Source organism: Malus domestica, chromosome 10 (genome assembly GCF_042453785.1).
Source record: "Malus domestica chromosome 10, GDT2T_hap1".
Lineage (NCBI taxonomy): Eukaryota > Viridiplantae > Streptophyta > Magnoliopsida > Rosales > Rosaceae > Malus > Malus domestica.
This window is the reverse complement of record NC_091670.1, coordinates 43,289,552-43,304,281: the sequence shown is the minus strand read 5'-3', so window position 1 is coordinate 43,304,281 and position 14,730 is coordinate 43,289,552. Positions and strand designations below refer to the sequence as shown.

General features: G+C 39.9%; 3 protein-coding genes and 1 non-coding gene across 4 annotated transcripts; 2 read left to right on the top strand and 2 right to left on the bottom strand.

Annotated features, from left to right (window-relative positions):
• Positions 1–1,220: 1,220 nt before the first annotated feature.
• Positions 1,221–3,046, top strand: LOC103429741 (tRNA (guanine(9)-N1)-methyltransferase). Its single transcript, XM_008367871.4, has 3 exons — positions 1,221–1,812; positions 2,205–2,564; positions 2,700–3,046. Exons 1-3 carry the CDS (start codon positions 1,408–1,410, stop codon positions 2,919–2,921), a joined length of 987 nt encoding a protein of 328 aa, XP_008366093.3. The 5' UTR covers positions 1,221–1,407; the 3' UTR covers positions 2,922–3,046.
• Positions 3,047–3,361: 315 nt separating this feature from the next.
• TRNAT-CGU (transfer RNA threonine (anticodon CGU)) lies at positions 3,362–3,433 on the top strand. Its single transcript has one exon. It is a non-coding gene; the product is annotated as a tRNA-Thr (tRNA).
• A 159-nt stretch (positions 3,434–3,592) lies between these two features.
• Positions 3,593–4,513, bottom strand: LOC103446817 (nuclear transcription factor Y subunit B-3). Its single transcript, XM_070806452.1, has one exon. The coding sequence runs from the start codon at positions 4,469–4,471 to the stop codon at positions 3,713–3,715; it is 759 nt and encodes a 252-aa protein (XP_070662553.1). The 5' UTR covers positions 4,472–4,513; the 3' UTR covers positions 3,593–3,712.
• Positions 4,514–7,304: 2,791 nt separating this feature from the next.
• On the bottom strand, positions 7,305–14,379 carry LOC139188739 (trihelix transcription factor GTL1-like). The gene is made up of 5 exons (XM_070806434.1): positions 14,312–14,379; positions 10,812–10,907; positions 8,769–9,252; positions 8,319–8,543; positions 7,305–7,346 (listed from the first exon to the last, which is right to left on the bottom strand). The coding sequence occupies exons 1-5, from the start codon at positions 14,377–14,379 to the stop codon at positions 7,305–7,307; spliced, it is 915 nt and encodes a 304-aa protein (XP_070662535.1).
• Between the last annotated feature and the right edge of the window lie 351 nt (positions 14,380–14,730).

The window sequence follows — 14,730 nt, the reverse complement described above, 5'->3', positions numbered from 1 at the left end:
TCTACAAATTTGTGATTAAAAAATATTTATCATGTACTTATCATAACTGCTTGTTTTCAACCTCTAAATATCATTTATGAAAAAATTGATTCCTAATGATAATATACGATGATCTTTGTTGTTACAAAAAATTGCGGTCGTGCTTGTATAATAAGAAATATAAAATCTTTTGTGTTTTAGACGGAATAAAGTTGTAAAATGCTAAAAGAAAAGCAATACGAAAATAGGGGAAAAAATTCCAAATCGAAAGCAACAAATGGGGGGAAGGGGGAACCAATGCAATGCTAACATGGTAAGTTGGTAACATGCTTTTGAGTTTTAGCATGGAACTTGGAAGTTGAAAGTTTGATACCTCGGTTGGTCGAAGAAGAAACATGGACAACTGCCACTGCCACTGCCACATGAAGGATAAAGCAACTGCTACTAGGTTAGTAGCATGAATACCATACCAGCTGATTGTTTATTTATGGTTCACTTTGCATCTTCTTTTTACCCACAAGTGAAGGAAGACTATTGATGTTATTTTTTGTAATCTAAACTTGGGGTTTTCTTATAGTAACCCCCAACCAATCTCCTAAATAGTCATTCTACATTTGTTCACTACAAACCATGTTAATGTTCTAATCTTCTTATTGTTCGACTCAATCTTTAACACGCAACATTTAACTCCTCTACAACTTAAAACAAAATGAAATCAAAATCAGGCTTATCTGATCTGAACTGATAAACCAATCAATCAACTTGCAATTGTTGAACCTAGGTGACCGAAACCTCTAGATCTACAACCTCTTGCTTGGCCAAAGTCGTTATCCTTCTCATTATTAATGTTGTTCCAAGTTCAGACAAATGAAATGGAATTTAGGCCGATTTGAACTGTTAAAATCCATTAACTAACTTCTTGTTGTTGAACCTAAGTGTTCCTCTTTAAGTTGGGAAATTGAATAATGAAGAGGTTGATTCGGTAATCAATTTATGCATAATATCTAGTTAACTGAACTGTGTCCAACCTTAAATCAAATATGAATCAAACATACACATGTGTGAATACTTCAGTTGGCTAAGTTAGTGTGTCGATCGTTCGTTGCACTGGATAGAGGAATAGAGTGAATTGGCCTACTGGATAGAACTTTTTTTTCTTCAACTTATTATGTTTCAACTTTCGAGTACACACCCTTGTATAAATAAATAAATAAAAATAAAAACAAAAAACAGGGTGGGGCTAAACGGACCAAAGGCTTTGTAGCAAGCTACGTCGTTTCTCTCTGCGCAAGCCGTCGTTATAGTTCCCAAACAAAAAAAAATCAAAAATCAAAAACCCTAACAAAACATCCAGAGAAGTGAGAGAAAGAAGCCTCCATCTGAAATTACAGAAAGCAGAAGCATTGTAGCATCAATAGCAATCGAAATATGGAGGGCAAAGAAAATCGGGAAAAAGGTCCTCAAGAGGAGGAATGCACGAATGGCGGCGGATCACTGTCGAAGAGCGCACAGAAGAAGCTGTTGAAGCAGCAGAAATGGGAAGCGAAGAAGGCAGAGAAGAAAGCTCAGGAAAAAGAGCAAAAAAAGAGAGAGGTAGAGAGGAAGCGGAGGGAATGGGAGGAGAAGTTGGCGAGCTTGGGCGAGGAGGAGAGGGAGAAGCTGATAGAGGAGAGGAAGAGTCTGAGGAAGGAGAGGATGGAGCACAAGTCAGAGGAGCGAGCGGTGCAGACACAGAGACTGAGTAAAGCCAAAGAGTGCGGACAGAAGATCGTGATTGACCTCGAATTCTCTCATCTCATGACCCTCGCCGAGATCAACAGCCTCGTTCAACAGGTTGGCATTGCTTTGCTTGACTTCTTAGTCTTTTAGTCCGCCTTTCGTGTCTAGGATTGGATTGAATTGAAATGAATTGGATAGTTTATGACATTTAGGGCTCGTCAATGTATGTTGAATGTGGAAGATGGATCAGTCTCGAAAGAAACTTATCAATCCCAAATCCCAATCCGACTATTTTTGTAGGGATTGTAAAGGCATGAATATTCCGTCTTTGCCTCTTACTTGGATAAAATTTGAAAGATGACATTCGCTGCTTCTTCGTTCAACATACACTGAAGAGTTATTTAGTCCAACTCTAGACACCAGACGAGCCCGTAGTTTTTGAAATCTTGATACTTGATTACAGCGTTGTTTATGTGTTTGTTTGGATACTGGAATTGTGAATGCAGATTATGTATTGTTACGCGGTGAACAAAAGGTGCAGCAAGCCGGGTCATCTGTGGTTGACAGGGTGCAAGGGAGAGATGGGGAATGCATTAAAGAAGCTGCCGGGGTTTGATAATTGGATCATAGAGAAGGAAGATCGATCCTACATTGAAGCTCTGGAAAACGAGAAGCAAAATCTGGTGTATCTGACTGCTGATTCGGAAAATGTGGTTAACGAGCTGGATGCAAGCAAGATATACATTGTTGGGGGATTGGTGGATCGGAATCGGTGGAAAGGGATCACCATGAAGAAAGCAGAGGAGCAGGGTATCCAAACGGCCAAACTCCCCATAGGCAACTACTTGAACATGTCCTCTTCCCAGGTATCATCTGTCTCTCTCTCTCTCTTTTATAAAGAACAGAAATATGTCACTGATAATGTGTATATCATCTTTTGCCATTTTCGATCCATTTGGTTGATAGAGGTTTGAGTTAACCAATTTTTGTTTTGAGAGCAGGTGCTAACTGTGAACCAAGTGATAGAGATACTGCTAAAGTATTTGGAAACAAAGGATTGGAAGGAGGCTTTCTTCCAAGTGATTCCTCAAAGAAAAAGGGGATGCCCGGCTGATTCAGATCAGCAATCTAAACAAGTGAATGGTGAAGAAAATGAAGAGAAAGATGATCAATTTGGAAGCAAAAAGCAGTGTGCTCAAGTCAAGGGCCTTCCAATTCCATGATTTGTTAAGAGAATGTGCCTTTCTGTCTGTGTTTATGTTGGAGTTTAACATTCACACCACCTATTCACGGTGTCTTTTTGTAACAGAAGACGATCAATATAACAATGATAAGTGAAATTTCATTACATTTTGTTGTTGAAAGTTGAAGGAAGCCTGCTATTTGGCATGCAATGCAATTGTATTTTCTGCATTCAGCAAGCAGATATTCCACCATCCCGTAGCTACTACCCTTGATGGCCACCCAACCCAAATCCATGGGGTTTAGTTTTTCATAATTATAAATTGCATCAATTAATAAATACTCTTGACTTGACTTTTTATATTTTAATTATACAAAAAACAAGTAGAAGAAAGAAAAGCCGTAAAGGGTCGCAACTGGCCTTCATCAACGCAAGAAACATTAATTTTAAAAATATAAAGTTTTCAAAAATGACCAATTGGCTTCCATAGCATAGTGGTAGTGCGTTCGCTTCGTAAGCGAAAGGTCGCGAGTTCGATCCTCGCTGGGAGCTATTTTCAGTTTTTTTTGTGTGTTTTATGTTGTGTGCCGACTAATCTTAAAATGAAAGGTTTAAACGTGGAGTCTAGAGACAATGCCGGATGGCGTTCAACTAAGATTTAAGAAAAAACTGCACCAATTAAAGCAGACAACAAAGACTAGAGCGTCTTTAATTTTATTACACTACTTGGCTCAAATTAAAACACTACAACTCGAAGGACGTACGGCGCGACGTAACATTACATTATTCAGCTCACCAGTCAGCACTCTGGTGATTCCATTCCAGTGCATTTCATGCTCCACCGTTTGCAACATTTGCACCATTTGCATGTGGCAGCTGATGGTGTTCACCATTTAGCATTGCGGCAGAACCACCACCCTGGAGCTGGGTGGACGATCCAGATGCTGCGGCAGCAGAAGCAGCATTCACTTTATTGTTGGAGACCAACGCATCGGACGGGTTCATGTACCCGAAAAAGCCATGACCATGCTGATGATGAAAAGCAGCAGCAACCGCCGCCATAGAGGTGCCATAGTACTGGTGGTGATCAATTGCCCTGCTGCTGGTACCACTACTACTACCCGCCCCCTTGGCCAAGGACTCGCTTCTCATTAAGGAGGTGGTGGAGGACCCGCGCTCGCCCTCCATCTCGCGGTAGCGGTGCAGGTAGAGGGTGAGTGGCTCGATGTAGTCATCAAAGCCGAGCTTGCTCATGGCCCACAGCACGTCTTCAGCAGTGATGGTCTTGCGCTGCTCGCGCTGGCAGCGCTCGTTGGCCTCCCCGGTGATGAAGCTGATGTACTCGGAGACGCACTCTTGGATGGTTTCCTTGGCGTCGTCGGAGATCTTGGCATGTGGGGGTAGGATCTTGCGCATGATTCTTATCACATTGGCTATCGGCATGAAACGGTCTTGCTCTCGCACCATGCACTCGTTATCATCGGCAGTGCCATTATTGGTATTGGCATTGGAGGAGGAGTGGTTAACGTTCCTGGTGTTAACAACATTGTTAACGTTGGTGGTGGTGGTAGTTTGTCTCCCCATCCCCATGCTGTATTGGTTTATCTCAGCAGGCCTAACGTTGATATCTGATAGTTTCAGCCCTGCATGGACTCTCAAATAATATATTAGTACACAAATGATCGTGAAAATAGAGTAATACTTGCAGTACATTTATGTTTGTTTTTTTTTCTTTAATTTTATTTTCATTTATACGAAAGGCATGAATACATAGACAGAGATCGAATGTTAAAAATAAACAAAAATACTACTCCTATTAACTATTTGGATCATCTGATTCATCTCTTTAACAGAGATATAAACCACATGTTGTAGATTCTAGCTCTAATAAAAAGAAGGTATAAATAATATTATAATATGTGGTAAGTATACAACCTCCGTTAAAAAGATGGTATAACTGATGTTAAAGGCTGGTTTGGTATTGCTGTGCTTTGAAAAAAAACTGCTGTGAGAATAAGCAGTTGTGCTGTGAGAATAAGCGGCTGTGAAATAAATCAGCAGAGTGTTTGGTAAACTTTTTTGTAAAAGTGCTTTTGGAAAAAAAAGCAGTCTAATATTGGGTCTTTTCATTAAAGAAGCACTGTAGCTCTATGTGCTTTGAAAAAAAACCAGTTTTCCAAAGCTACAAATAGCAGCTTCAGCTTTTTCCTTTGATTTCAGCTTATTCTCACAGCAGCTTCCAAAATAAGCTCTTTTTTTTTCAGTTTACCAAACACCTAAAACCCCGCAGCTTTTTTTCATGGGCGCTTTTTTTTAAGCACCTCACTCCCAAACTAGGTCTAAAACATGTGGTAAGTGTCATGTGGAGCTGGGGCCACGGGAGTACGTAGGTACGTCACTTTTTGGAAACCAGATTAAGGGGAAGGAATCACATGCAGTATAAATTAATTATTAGGATTTTGCCTTTCGTGCATGGATTAAAAGTAGTCATTGCAAAACTAGAATATCAATGTGCAATTAAAATTACTATTTTTAAATTTTTCATACTACATTTATATTATTTTTTTTATAAAGATAAATATGATATAAATGTAAAATGTGGTAATCGCAACATCATAATGCAAGAAAAGAGAAGAGGACAAAAGAAAGCAGACAGATGAGGAGTGAGTGGAGTGGGGCCGGGGGATGCGTGATGGTATATGCATGCATGGAGGCCACTTGTTTAATATGGAGTCATAGATTGCATGTAAGATGGTTGCCACTTGTAAACAATCTTCTTCTCTGGCTACGAGAACAGCGGTTACATGTTTTTCAATTTTCATCACCCATATATTTTCTAATTCTTCTGCACATTTGACATTGCTAAGCCTACCTGCTGCCTATATATGCCTATTTATGCATCCTCTAATTAAGTTTCAGGCATCAATATATAAATATTTTCTTGGCCCGGACGGTCAGCTCCTCAGACTCAGATATATATTTACCAAAGTTAACAAATGATGAGTACTGCCAGTGGCAGTGATATCGATCAAATGGACAGGTTTGCCAATATATAATAAATCCAAGACTTAAGAATGATATATAATAGAGGAATCTGAACAGATTTATATATAGATCGAGAGCGGAAGAGAGGGAGGAGGTAGAATGCCTGTATGTGACCACTGATCAATTAATATTGAAAGAAAAAAGTATGGAATGAAATGATGAGTAAGTATTAAACGGAGCTTCAATATATCCAAGGATGAGTACAAAAGAGCTGAAACCTCGCAACTGTATGAAGATAGAATTAGAACTAATTAAAAATTAATTTGTGAACTAAATGATTCATCAAATTGGTGCAAATGCATGCGTTTCCTTCTAAGAGTATACAACTATAGATAGATCTCAAAGACAGACGGACAGACAGGCTCTGAATTAACGAAGATACATGCAATAGATATATATAAATGGTACCACACACACATATATCTATCAAGAAGATCGTGTATATATTGTAAGAAATGTGAAATTATACGTAGGGAAGTTAATTATTAAGAAAATCAAGGAAGAATAGTTTTACCAGAAGCAGAGGTTGTGTTTGGGGTAGTCGTGGTCTTTTGATAGCCATGGAAGCCTCCTGATCGTTCCATTATATTTTCCTGCCCTGATCTGCCTTTCTCTCTCTCTCTCTCTCTCTCTCTCTCAACAGTTTCTGAAAGAGGAGAAGACTCTCTCTCTCTCTCTCTCTCTCTCTCCCTCTCTCTCTCTCTCTCAACAGTTTCTGAAAGAGGAGAAGACTCGAGTCAAGTTTGAACAAGCTATTACTTGGCAAGGGTCCACCTTTATACTCTAAACTACGAATTATCTCTGGATTCCTTCCTCTTAATTCATAAAGTCTAGAAATTTGGACTATTGAAATTTATTCAAACGGCTAAAGTTATTATAATTTTAAAATGAGTCTCTATTTGTAGCTGTTAAATTAAATTTGAATGGTCTGAATTTCCGAATTTGATGGATTAGAAGGAAGGATTCGGGAGCCCTTTCCCTAAACTACAACCAACCGACGTGGCAATCCTAGTTACACGTGGCGCCGCGTATTCATTTTATTTTTATTTGTTTATTTTAGTGTTCGGTAGTATATGGCCCAACACTTGAGACGAATCACTGTGTCATAACCGGATCACGTAATACTTAGTTGGGCCTTTTCTTTTCTTTTCTTTCTTTCTTTTTTTGACTCAAATGTAAAAGGGTAGTGGGCTTGCTATCATCAGTCCAAGACGTGTTCTTCAAATATAGAATGCGATTTTTTCATCAGAAAATAGATTATTATGATATGCAGCAGCGAATTTTTTAATTTAATTTCGTGAAAGAGTACGTCTCTAACCGGACCGCCGGCAAGGCAACGATTCCCTTTACACTCTGATCAGGCAGGGACTGAGGGGTGTCATTTGCATGGCATCGTTTCCCAATCGTTGTACTTGTATCCCTACACAGACAGACACCATGCACATTAATGTTATATATACAACCCACCACCACCGCCACCACCACCACCACCGCCACCGCCACCGCCACCATTCCTCCAACATTCATTGCCATTCAACTGTTGGTATTGTAGTTTGAAGAAAATATGGATCAAGTGAGTGTCTCCATTCTGGTATTCCTTTTGGTGGCAGCCATTGTGTTGTTGGGGCCTCTGCTGATGGGTCCGCTGCACCCTCCCGCTCTTGCTCTGATCCTGGTCATCCCCATCATTTTGGGAGCGGTTTGGTTCTTTATGAACCAGGCTTGAATCATGCCAATGGCGCGGCAATCATGTCCTATATCTATATGCATAATAACATGCAATCTATTGTATGATTGTTTACCCTTAAATAAATGACATGATTTATTAATGGATGCCTACTACTTGCTTGGTTTGCTTTTTATTTTATCCGTCTTCGTTTTTCTTTCATGCATTGTATTATGGCCCAGTCACTTTAAGCACATGTTAATCTGCACTTAAAATTAAAGATCCCACATTCATTTCTTCTTCTGTTTCTGAATGTTGTTTGAAGGTTAACTTCGTCTGAATAATGAATAATCCGGCGGCAGTGAAACATAACTAACGAAATCCCTGATCAAAGCGACGGGATCATTTAATTTGTTTATTTGCAATTCCCATCTATTTCCTTCTAACAAACCCTCTTTCGATTAGCAAAGCAAACACCACGCCTATGCTAAGTGCAATAAAAAGTTCAATCGAGATACAAAGTTAAACGTCAATATGATACAAAAAGTAATCGAGATACAACTTCTTCACCAGATCACCAGAGATATAAGATAACAATACGACCCACAAAACTAAACATCAATTAGCCATCCATCAAAGATCAGAGCAGCATTCATCTCTCTCTCTCTCTCTCTCTCCGTCCCTCCATCCGTTATCAAAATCACAAGTTCGAAGATGTTTGAATACCGTCATTACTCCTTTTTCACTCTTTTGATACTGTTTTTCAATATTGGCCTCGTTCTGGTTGATTGTGTGCTTAAAGCCATTCCCGAAACTTACAAGTCCGCTTTTATGGAGCAACTCCAATACATGAAAGTATGGACAAAGCTTGGCATTTGCAGGGCGCTTATTGTCTGATCCCATGCACTTTCTGAAATACTTGATGTTTTCCCATTTCTCCCAGCATCCTTCCTGACCGGACGTAGCCCATTTCATGCATCATAACAGATATCTCCTCCCATATGCGTCCTTTTGGAGTACCTGCAACGCGAAACTTGTGTTCGAAAGCATCCCGCTACGTTATGAGGGCTTGTACTTCAGCTTCTGGCAATCTTCTATTCGTTGCATCACTATGGCTCACCAACATCAGGTCTCTCTGCATGCCATTGTCTGCCTTCCCATTTCCTTCGGTACTACCGATATTGGTGTTGGTGCTGCTGTTGGTGCTCGTTCGGATACTGTTGCTGGTGATGGTGATGGTGCTGGTGCTGGTGATGGTGCTGGTGCTGGTGCTGGTTCGGGTGCTGGTGCTGCTGATGGTTGGGGGACTTGAATTTCAAAGCCCAAATAATTCTGGATAAAGGAAATGAGCGCAAGGTTGCGAGATGTCTCTTGGGCTCTTATCTCCTTAACCCTTTTCAGTCTGTCTAACTCCTGCTGCTTCCAGGCTTCTTCTCTTGCTAATCTCTCTTTCTCCTTCTTTTCTACCATCTCTATTAACTGCTTATGCATCTGCTCTTGCTGCTCCATCACTTTCTTCACCAGACTTCCCAGAAATAGCTCGACCCTTTCAATTTCAAGCCCGTTTCCGCTCCTCAGACTTGTCTTTCTCTTCCGGTTCACGGGTTCCTCACCTTGTGCTTTTAAACACTTGTAACGATCATCATCATCTGGTGATGAACTGAATGAAAATAGACAACACTCTGATTAAAACAATATACAGTACAACAAACAACACTTTGTTAAACTGGTACTAACCCAAATTTATTACCTAAACTACCATATCAAACCCAATTCAAAATGTACAATTATCTTTACACCCATTTCTTTTATAAAATAACATAATTGAATGTCTTTTTTCTTTTCAAAGACACGTCATTTACCCCTCTATAATTGCATATGTCGTATAGGACTAGCATTTCCATGGGTATTTTTTTTCTTTCTGCTACCACAACCCATCCATGGACTTGGGATCCAAGAGATCATTCCATAGACTTGAATTTGCCAAGAGAATGTTATGCACGCTCTAGTTCAGTCCTTTTTAAATCAAGCATTTTCATGTACTTTTTAAGAAATTTTGAAGTGACATAGGGTTGGGTATTTTGCTGCTATGTTAGTATACAAATAAATAAATTGGAGCGATTTCGAATAAAAAAGGTGCAAGACATGCCACCCGCTAGTTTGTGGTTAAGGTTGAGCAATCTTTATTTGCACTAAGAATCAAGTTTTATATATTTGCAGTACTAATCAAAAGTCATTGCACTGGTATTTTGGAGCGCATACAGACGGCAGAAAAAAACAAATACAATATTGTTGGTACCATATATTGGGCCTCATTACTGAGCCTATAACTCATGTAAGAGGAGAAAACCCTTACTCTATAAAAGGGATCCTCCTCACCTTCACTAAGAGAGGAAAACAGAGAGCCTCACAGCAATAGAGGGCAATACCCTCTCAGCCAAACAGAGAGCAAAATGGCAAGGGTTGCATCCACAGAGAGCTCCATTGCCGATCTATTGTAATCCATACATTCATACAGTGAATCAGAATCAACATCAGTGTGGACGTAGCCCAAACATTGGGGTGAACCACGATACATCTTTGTATTCTTATGCGTTTGTGTGATTCACGGTCGGATTTATGTTGGTTCAAGATCCTCCAAATTTTGTGCATCAACAAATATAATATAAAAAGTATGAAATTTAATCCAAAGAAGATGCAAACAAACAAAATATTCATAAATCAAGTCATACTTTAGTTGGAAGATTAAAAACTTCAAAATCACCATCCATCAATAGAAAAACTTGTTTTTCTCTATCAGAGCTATTAGGGTTTTAGTCGGAATGAGTATAGGACAAACAAAGAGTGATGCTAGACTTTAATTATAGTATGTGGGTCTATTGATATATTTGATTTTTATTATTAATTTGATTTTGTATTTAATAGTAATTATGCAATAGGATAAAATAGACAATTAACATTTAAAACTTCAGTTAAGTGTCGAAACAGGTTAGATGAGTTTAAATAAAATTTCTCATGCACCTTTATCCTGCTCCAAACTACAACCCACGTGGCAATCCGTAGTTGCAGGTAGCGCCGCGTATTCATTTGGGCTTACGATCATCAGTTTAAGACGTGTTCTTCAAATGTATAATGCGATTTTTTCATCACAAAATAAATTATTATGATATACAGCAGCGAATTTATTAATTTAATTTCGTGAAAGAGTACGTCTCTAACCGGACCGCCGGCAAGGCAACGATTCCCCTTACACTCTGATCAGGCAGGGACTGAGGGGTTTCATTTGCATGGCATCGTTTCCCAATCGTTGTATCCCTGCACAGACAGACACCATGCACATTATATATACACCCCACCACCACCACCACCACCCCGACCACCACCACTCTTCCTCAACATTCATCGCCATTCAGCAGTTGGTATTATAATTTGAAGAAAATATGGATCAAGTGAGTGTCTCCATTCTGGTATTGCTTTTGGTGGCGGCTATTGTGTTGTTGGGGCCTCTGCTGATGGGTCCGCTGCACCCTCCTGCTCTTGCTCTGATCCTGGTCATCCCCATCATTTTGGGAGCGGTTTGGTTCTTTTTGAACCAGGCTTGAATCATGCCAATGGCGCGGCAATCATGTCCTATATCTATATGCATAATAAAATGCAATCTATTGTATGATTGTTTACCCTTAAATAAATGACATGATTAATTAGTGGATGTCTGCTACTTGCTTGGTTTACTTTTTATTTATCCGTCTTCGTTTTTCTTTCATGCATTGTATTATGGCCCAGTCACGTTAAGCACATGTTAATCTGCACTTAAAATTAATGATCCCACATTCATTTCTTCTTCTGTTTCTGAATGTTGTTTGAATGTTAACTCATAATGAATAACCCGGCGGCAGTGAAATATAACTAACGAAATCCCTGATCGAAGCGACGGGATCATTTAATTTGTTTATTTGCAATTCCATCGTCTATTTCTTTCTCTCCCCTTTCGATTAGCGAAGCAAACACCACGCCTCCCCTAAGTGCAATAAAAAGTTCAATCGAGATACAAAGTTAAAACGTCAATACGATATAAAAAGTAATCGACATACAACTTCTTCACCAGATCACCAGAGATATAAGATAACAATACGACCCACAAAACTAAACATCAATTAGCCATCCATCAAAGATCAGAGCAGCATTCATCTCTCTCTCTCTCCGTTATCAAAATCACAAGTTAGAAGATGTTTTGAATACCGTCATCACTCCTTCACTCTTTTTGCTACTGTTTTTCAATATTGGCCTCGTTCTGGTTGCTTGTGCGGTTAAAGCCATTCCCGAAACTTACAAGTCCGCTTTTATGGAGCCCAATTCATGAAAATGTGGACAAAGCTTGGCATTTGAAGGGCGCTTATTGTCTGATTGTTGTGTTTGGCTCATACATTTGTGAGTAATTATGAGTCATGTGTTAACAACAATGAAGTGACCTGTGTTTGCTTTCGGTGAAAATATCACATGGTGTGGGTTGCATGAAAATTGCAGACAAAGTAAAAGCAAAAGTTTGGTGGACATCATCATGAGTAAAAACATAATGATGATGTTTGCTTTTACTTTAATGATGATGTTTGTGGAAAAATGGAAAGTTGATTCCTTTTTCTTTTGCTATTTATTTTGCTAAGAACCGAAGGGAGAGAATGAGAGATTTGGCTCTCTCCTGAGAAGACATCAGAGAGCATCCAAAGGGGGAGAGCATTCGGCTCTCCCATGGGAAAGCATGAGCACGGGTGAGAGAAAATCAAGAGAGCTAGAGTGAAAAGTTTTCTAGTGAAAGAACTCTTGGGGTAGAGTGAGGCTCTTGGGAAAATTCTATGAGCGGGTGTACAAGGGATTTGGGATTGGGTTATGTCGATTTAACTGATGTGTACTTGTACTGTTATTCTCATAGTGAAGAGCAATATCTCTCCGGGGACGTAGGCAGGATTTTTGCCGAACCTCGTAAATTTCTCGGTGTCTTTATGTCTTGTATTTTATTCTGTTCAACTGAGTGTGATTTGGTAAGGTTGTAATCTGAATCTCGTTTTCGCACTGATAAACGGGCCAAGGCACAACAATTGGTATCAGAGTATCGTTGGGGGCTTTGGTTCGTTGGAGGTCCAGATTTGTAGTCCACCATGGAATTTTCAGTTGAGCGGTTTAAAGGAAGAGGCGGTTTTACTCTTGACAAAGGAAAGTAATGGAAGCCTAAACAAGAAGAAGTGTTCATGGGATGCTTGATCAACTGCGAAAGTTGATGTTGAGGAAGAAGACAAAGGCCTCTTTCTTCTTACCTCACTTTCAGATTTGTCTTAGAACCTTGTGAAACTTTACTGCATGGAAAGATACAGTAAGGTTGGAGCAAGTGCAAGCTTCTTTGGTGTGGAATGATACACAAAGGAGACCATGGATGATGGTGGGCACGAGACTGCTTAAGCTATTCAAGGTCGGAATCGTGGAAGAAAATTGGAAAGAGGATCTGAGAAAGAGCAGGTTCAGATCCGGTTCCGGAGGCAAGGGTCCACAGTGCTACGATGCAAGGCCGGGTGGTAGCAAGTTTGTGGCATAAGGCTTCGAGTATGCCCTCTAGGTACTCAAAGCAACACTTCTCCTGGTGATGTTTAGTCTCAAGTGTTGCAGGGTTTTGCAGCAGGTGGAGCTATGGGATTCACAAGTGATGAGATGGTCCTGAGGTAGGAGGAAGTGTGGGAATTTTGTCTGGCTCGATGGGTTGTTGCTGGAAACGGGCGCGCTGATGAGTTTCCAGGTTGCAGACAATGAAGAGGAGGAAAACCTACTGGAGGAAACGAGGATGTGTCGAGATCTTATCTGAAGCTAAATGGTGATTTTTTAGCTTGCAGCAGCTGCACATGCATTGGCAGTGACTGAATCGGAACATGACCAATGAGGTGGATTCAGAGTGTGCATGCTGGTACGTAATGCCAATGGACTTTGGTGATGGGTGCAAGGATTTTTGCATGGTGTATTCGCCAAGGTGGAGATTGTTGTGTTTGGCTCATACATTTGTGAGTAATTATGAGTCATGTGTTAACAACAATGAAGTGACCTGTGTTTGCTTTCGGTGGAAATATCACATGGTGTGAGTTGCATGAAAATTGCAGACAAAGTAAAAGCAAAAGTTTGGTGGACATCATCATGAGTAAAAACATAATGATGATGCTTGCTTTTACTTTAATGATGATGTTTGTGGAAAAAGGGAAAGTTGATTCCTTTTTCTTTTGCTATTTATTTTGCTAAGAACCGAAGGGAGAGAATGAGAGATTTGGCTCTCTCCTGAGAAGACATCAGAGAGCATCCAAAGGGGGAGAGCATTCGGCTCTCCCATGGGAAAGCATGGGCACGGGTGAGAGAAAATCAAGAGAGCTAGAGTGAAAAGTATTCTAGTGAAAGAACTCTTGGGGTAGAGTGAGGCTCTTGGGAAAATTCTATGAGTGGGTGTACAAGGGATTTGGGATTGGGTTATGTCGATTTAACTGATGTGTACTTGTACTGTTATTCTCATAGTGAAGAGCAATATCTCTCCGGGGACGTAGGTAGGATTTTTGCCGAACCTCGTAAATTTCTTGGTGTCTTTATGTCTTGTATTTTATTCTGTTCAACTGAGTGTGATTTGGTGAGGTTGTAATCTGAATCTCGTTTCCGCACTGATAAACGGGCCAAGGCACAACACTGATCCCATGCACCTTCTGAAATACTTGTTGATGTTTTCCCATTTCTCCCAGCACTTCCTTCCTGACCGGACGTAGCCCATTTCATGCACATATGCGTCCTTTTGGAGAACCTGTGAAAGTTCTAGGATGGGTACTAGTTTAACCTAGAGGGGGTGAATAGGTTCCAATTTAAAAATCCAATTCAATTTTCAATTTAATTTTCAATTTTCAAATTAAATTCACATTCACATCACATATCAAACTATCATACTCATATGCAATTAAAACGATAAATAAAAAGTGCACACATGATGTAGGATTTAACGAGGTAAAACCCACCACTGGAAAAATCCTCGGGCTCCCAAGCCAGGACAAACACTAAGAGAAATAAGTACAGAAAGACTTACAAAACTCATCAACTAGACACGCATACTAGTAAGCAGTTTTGTCTC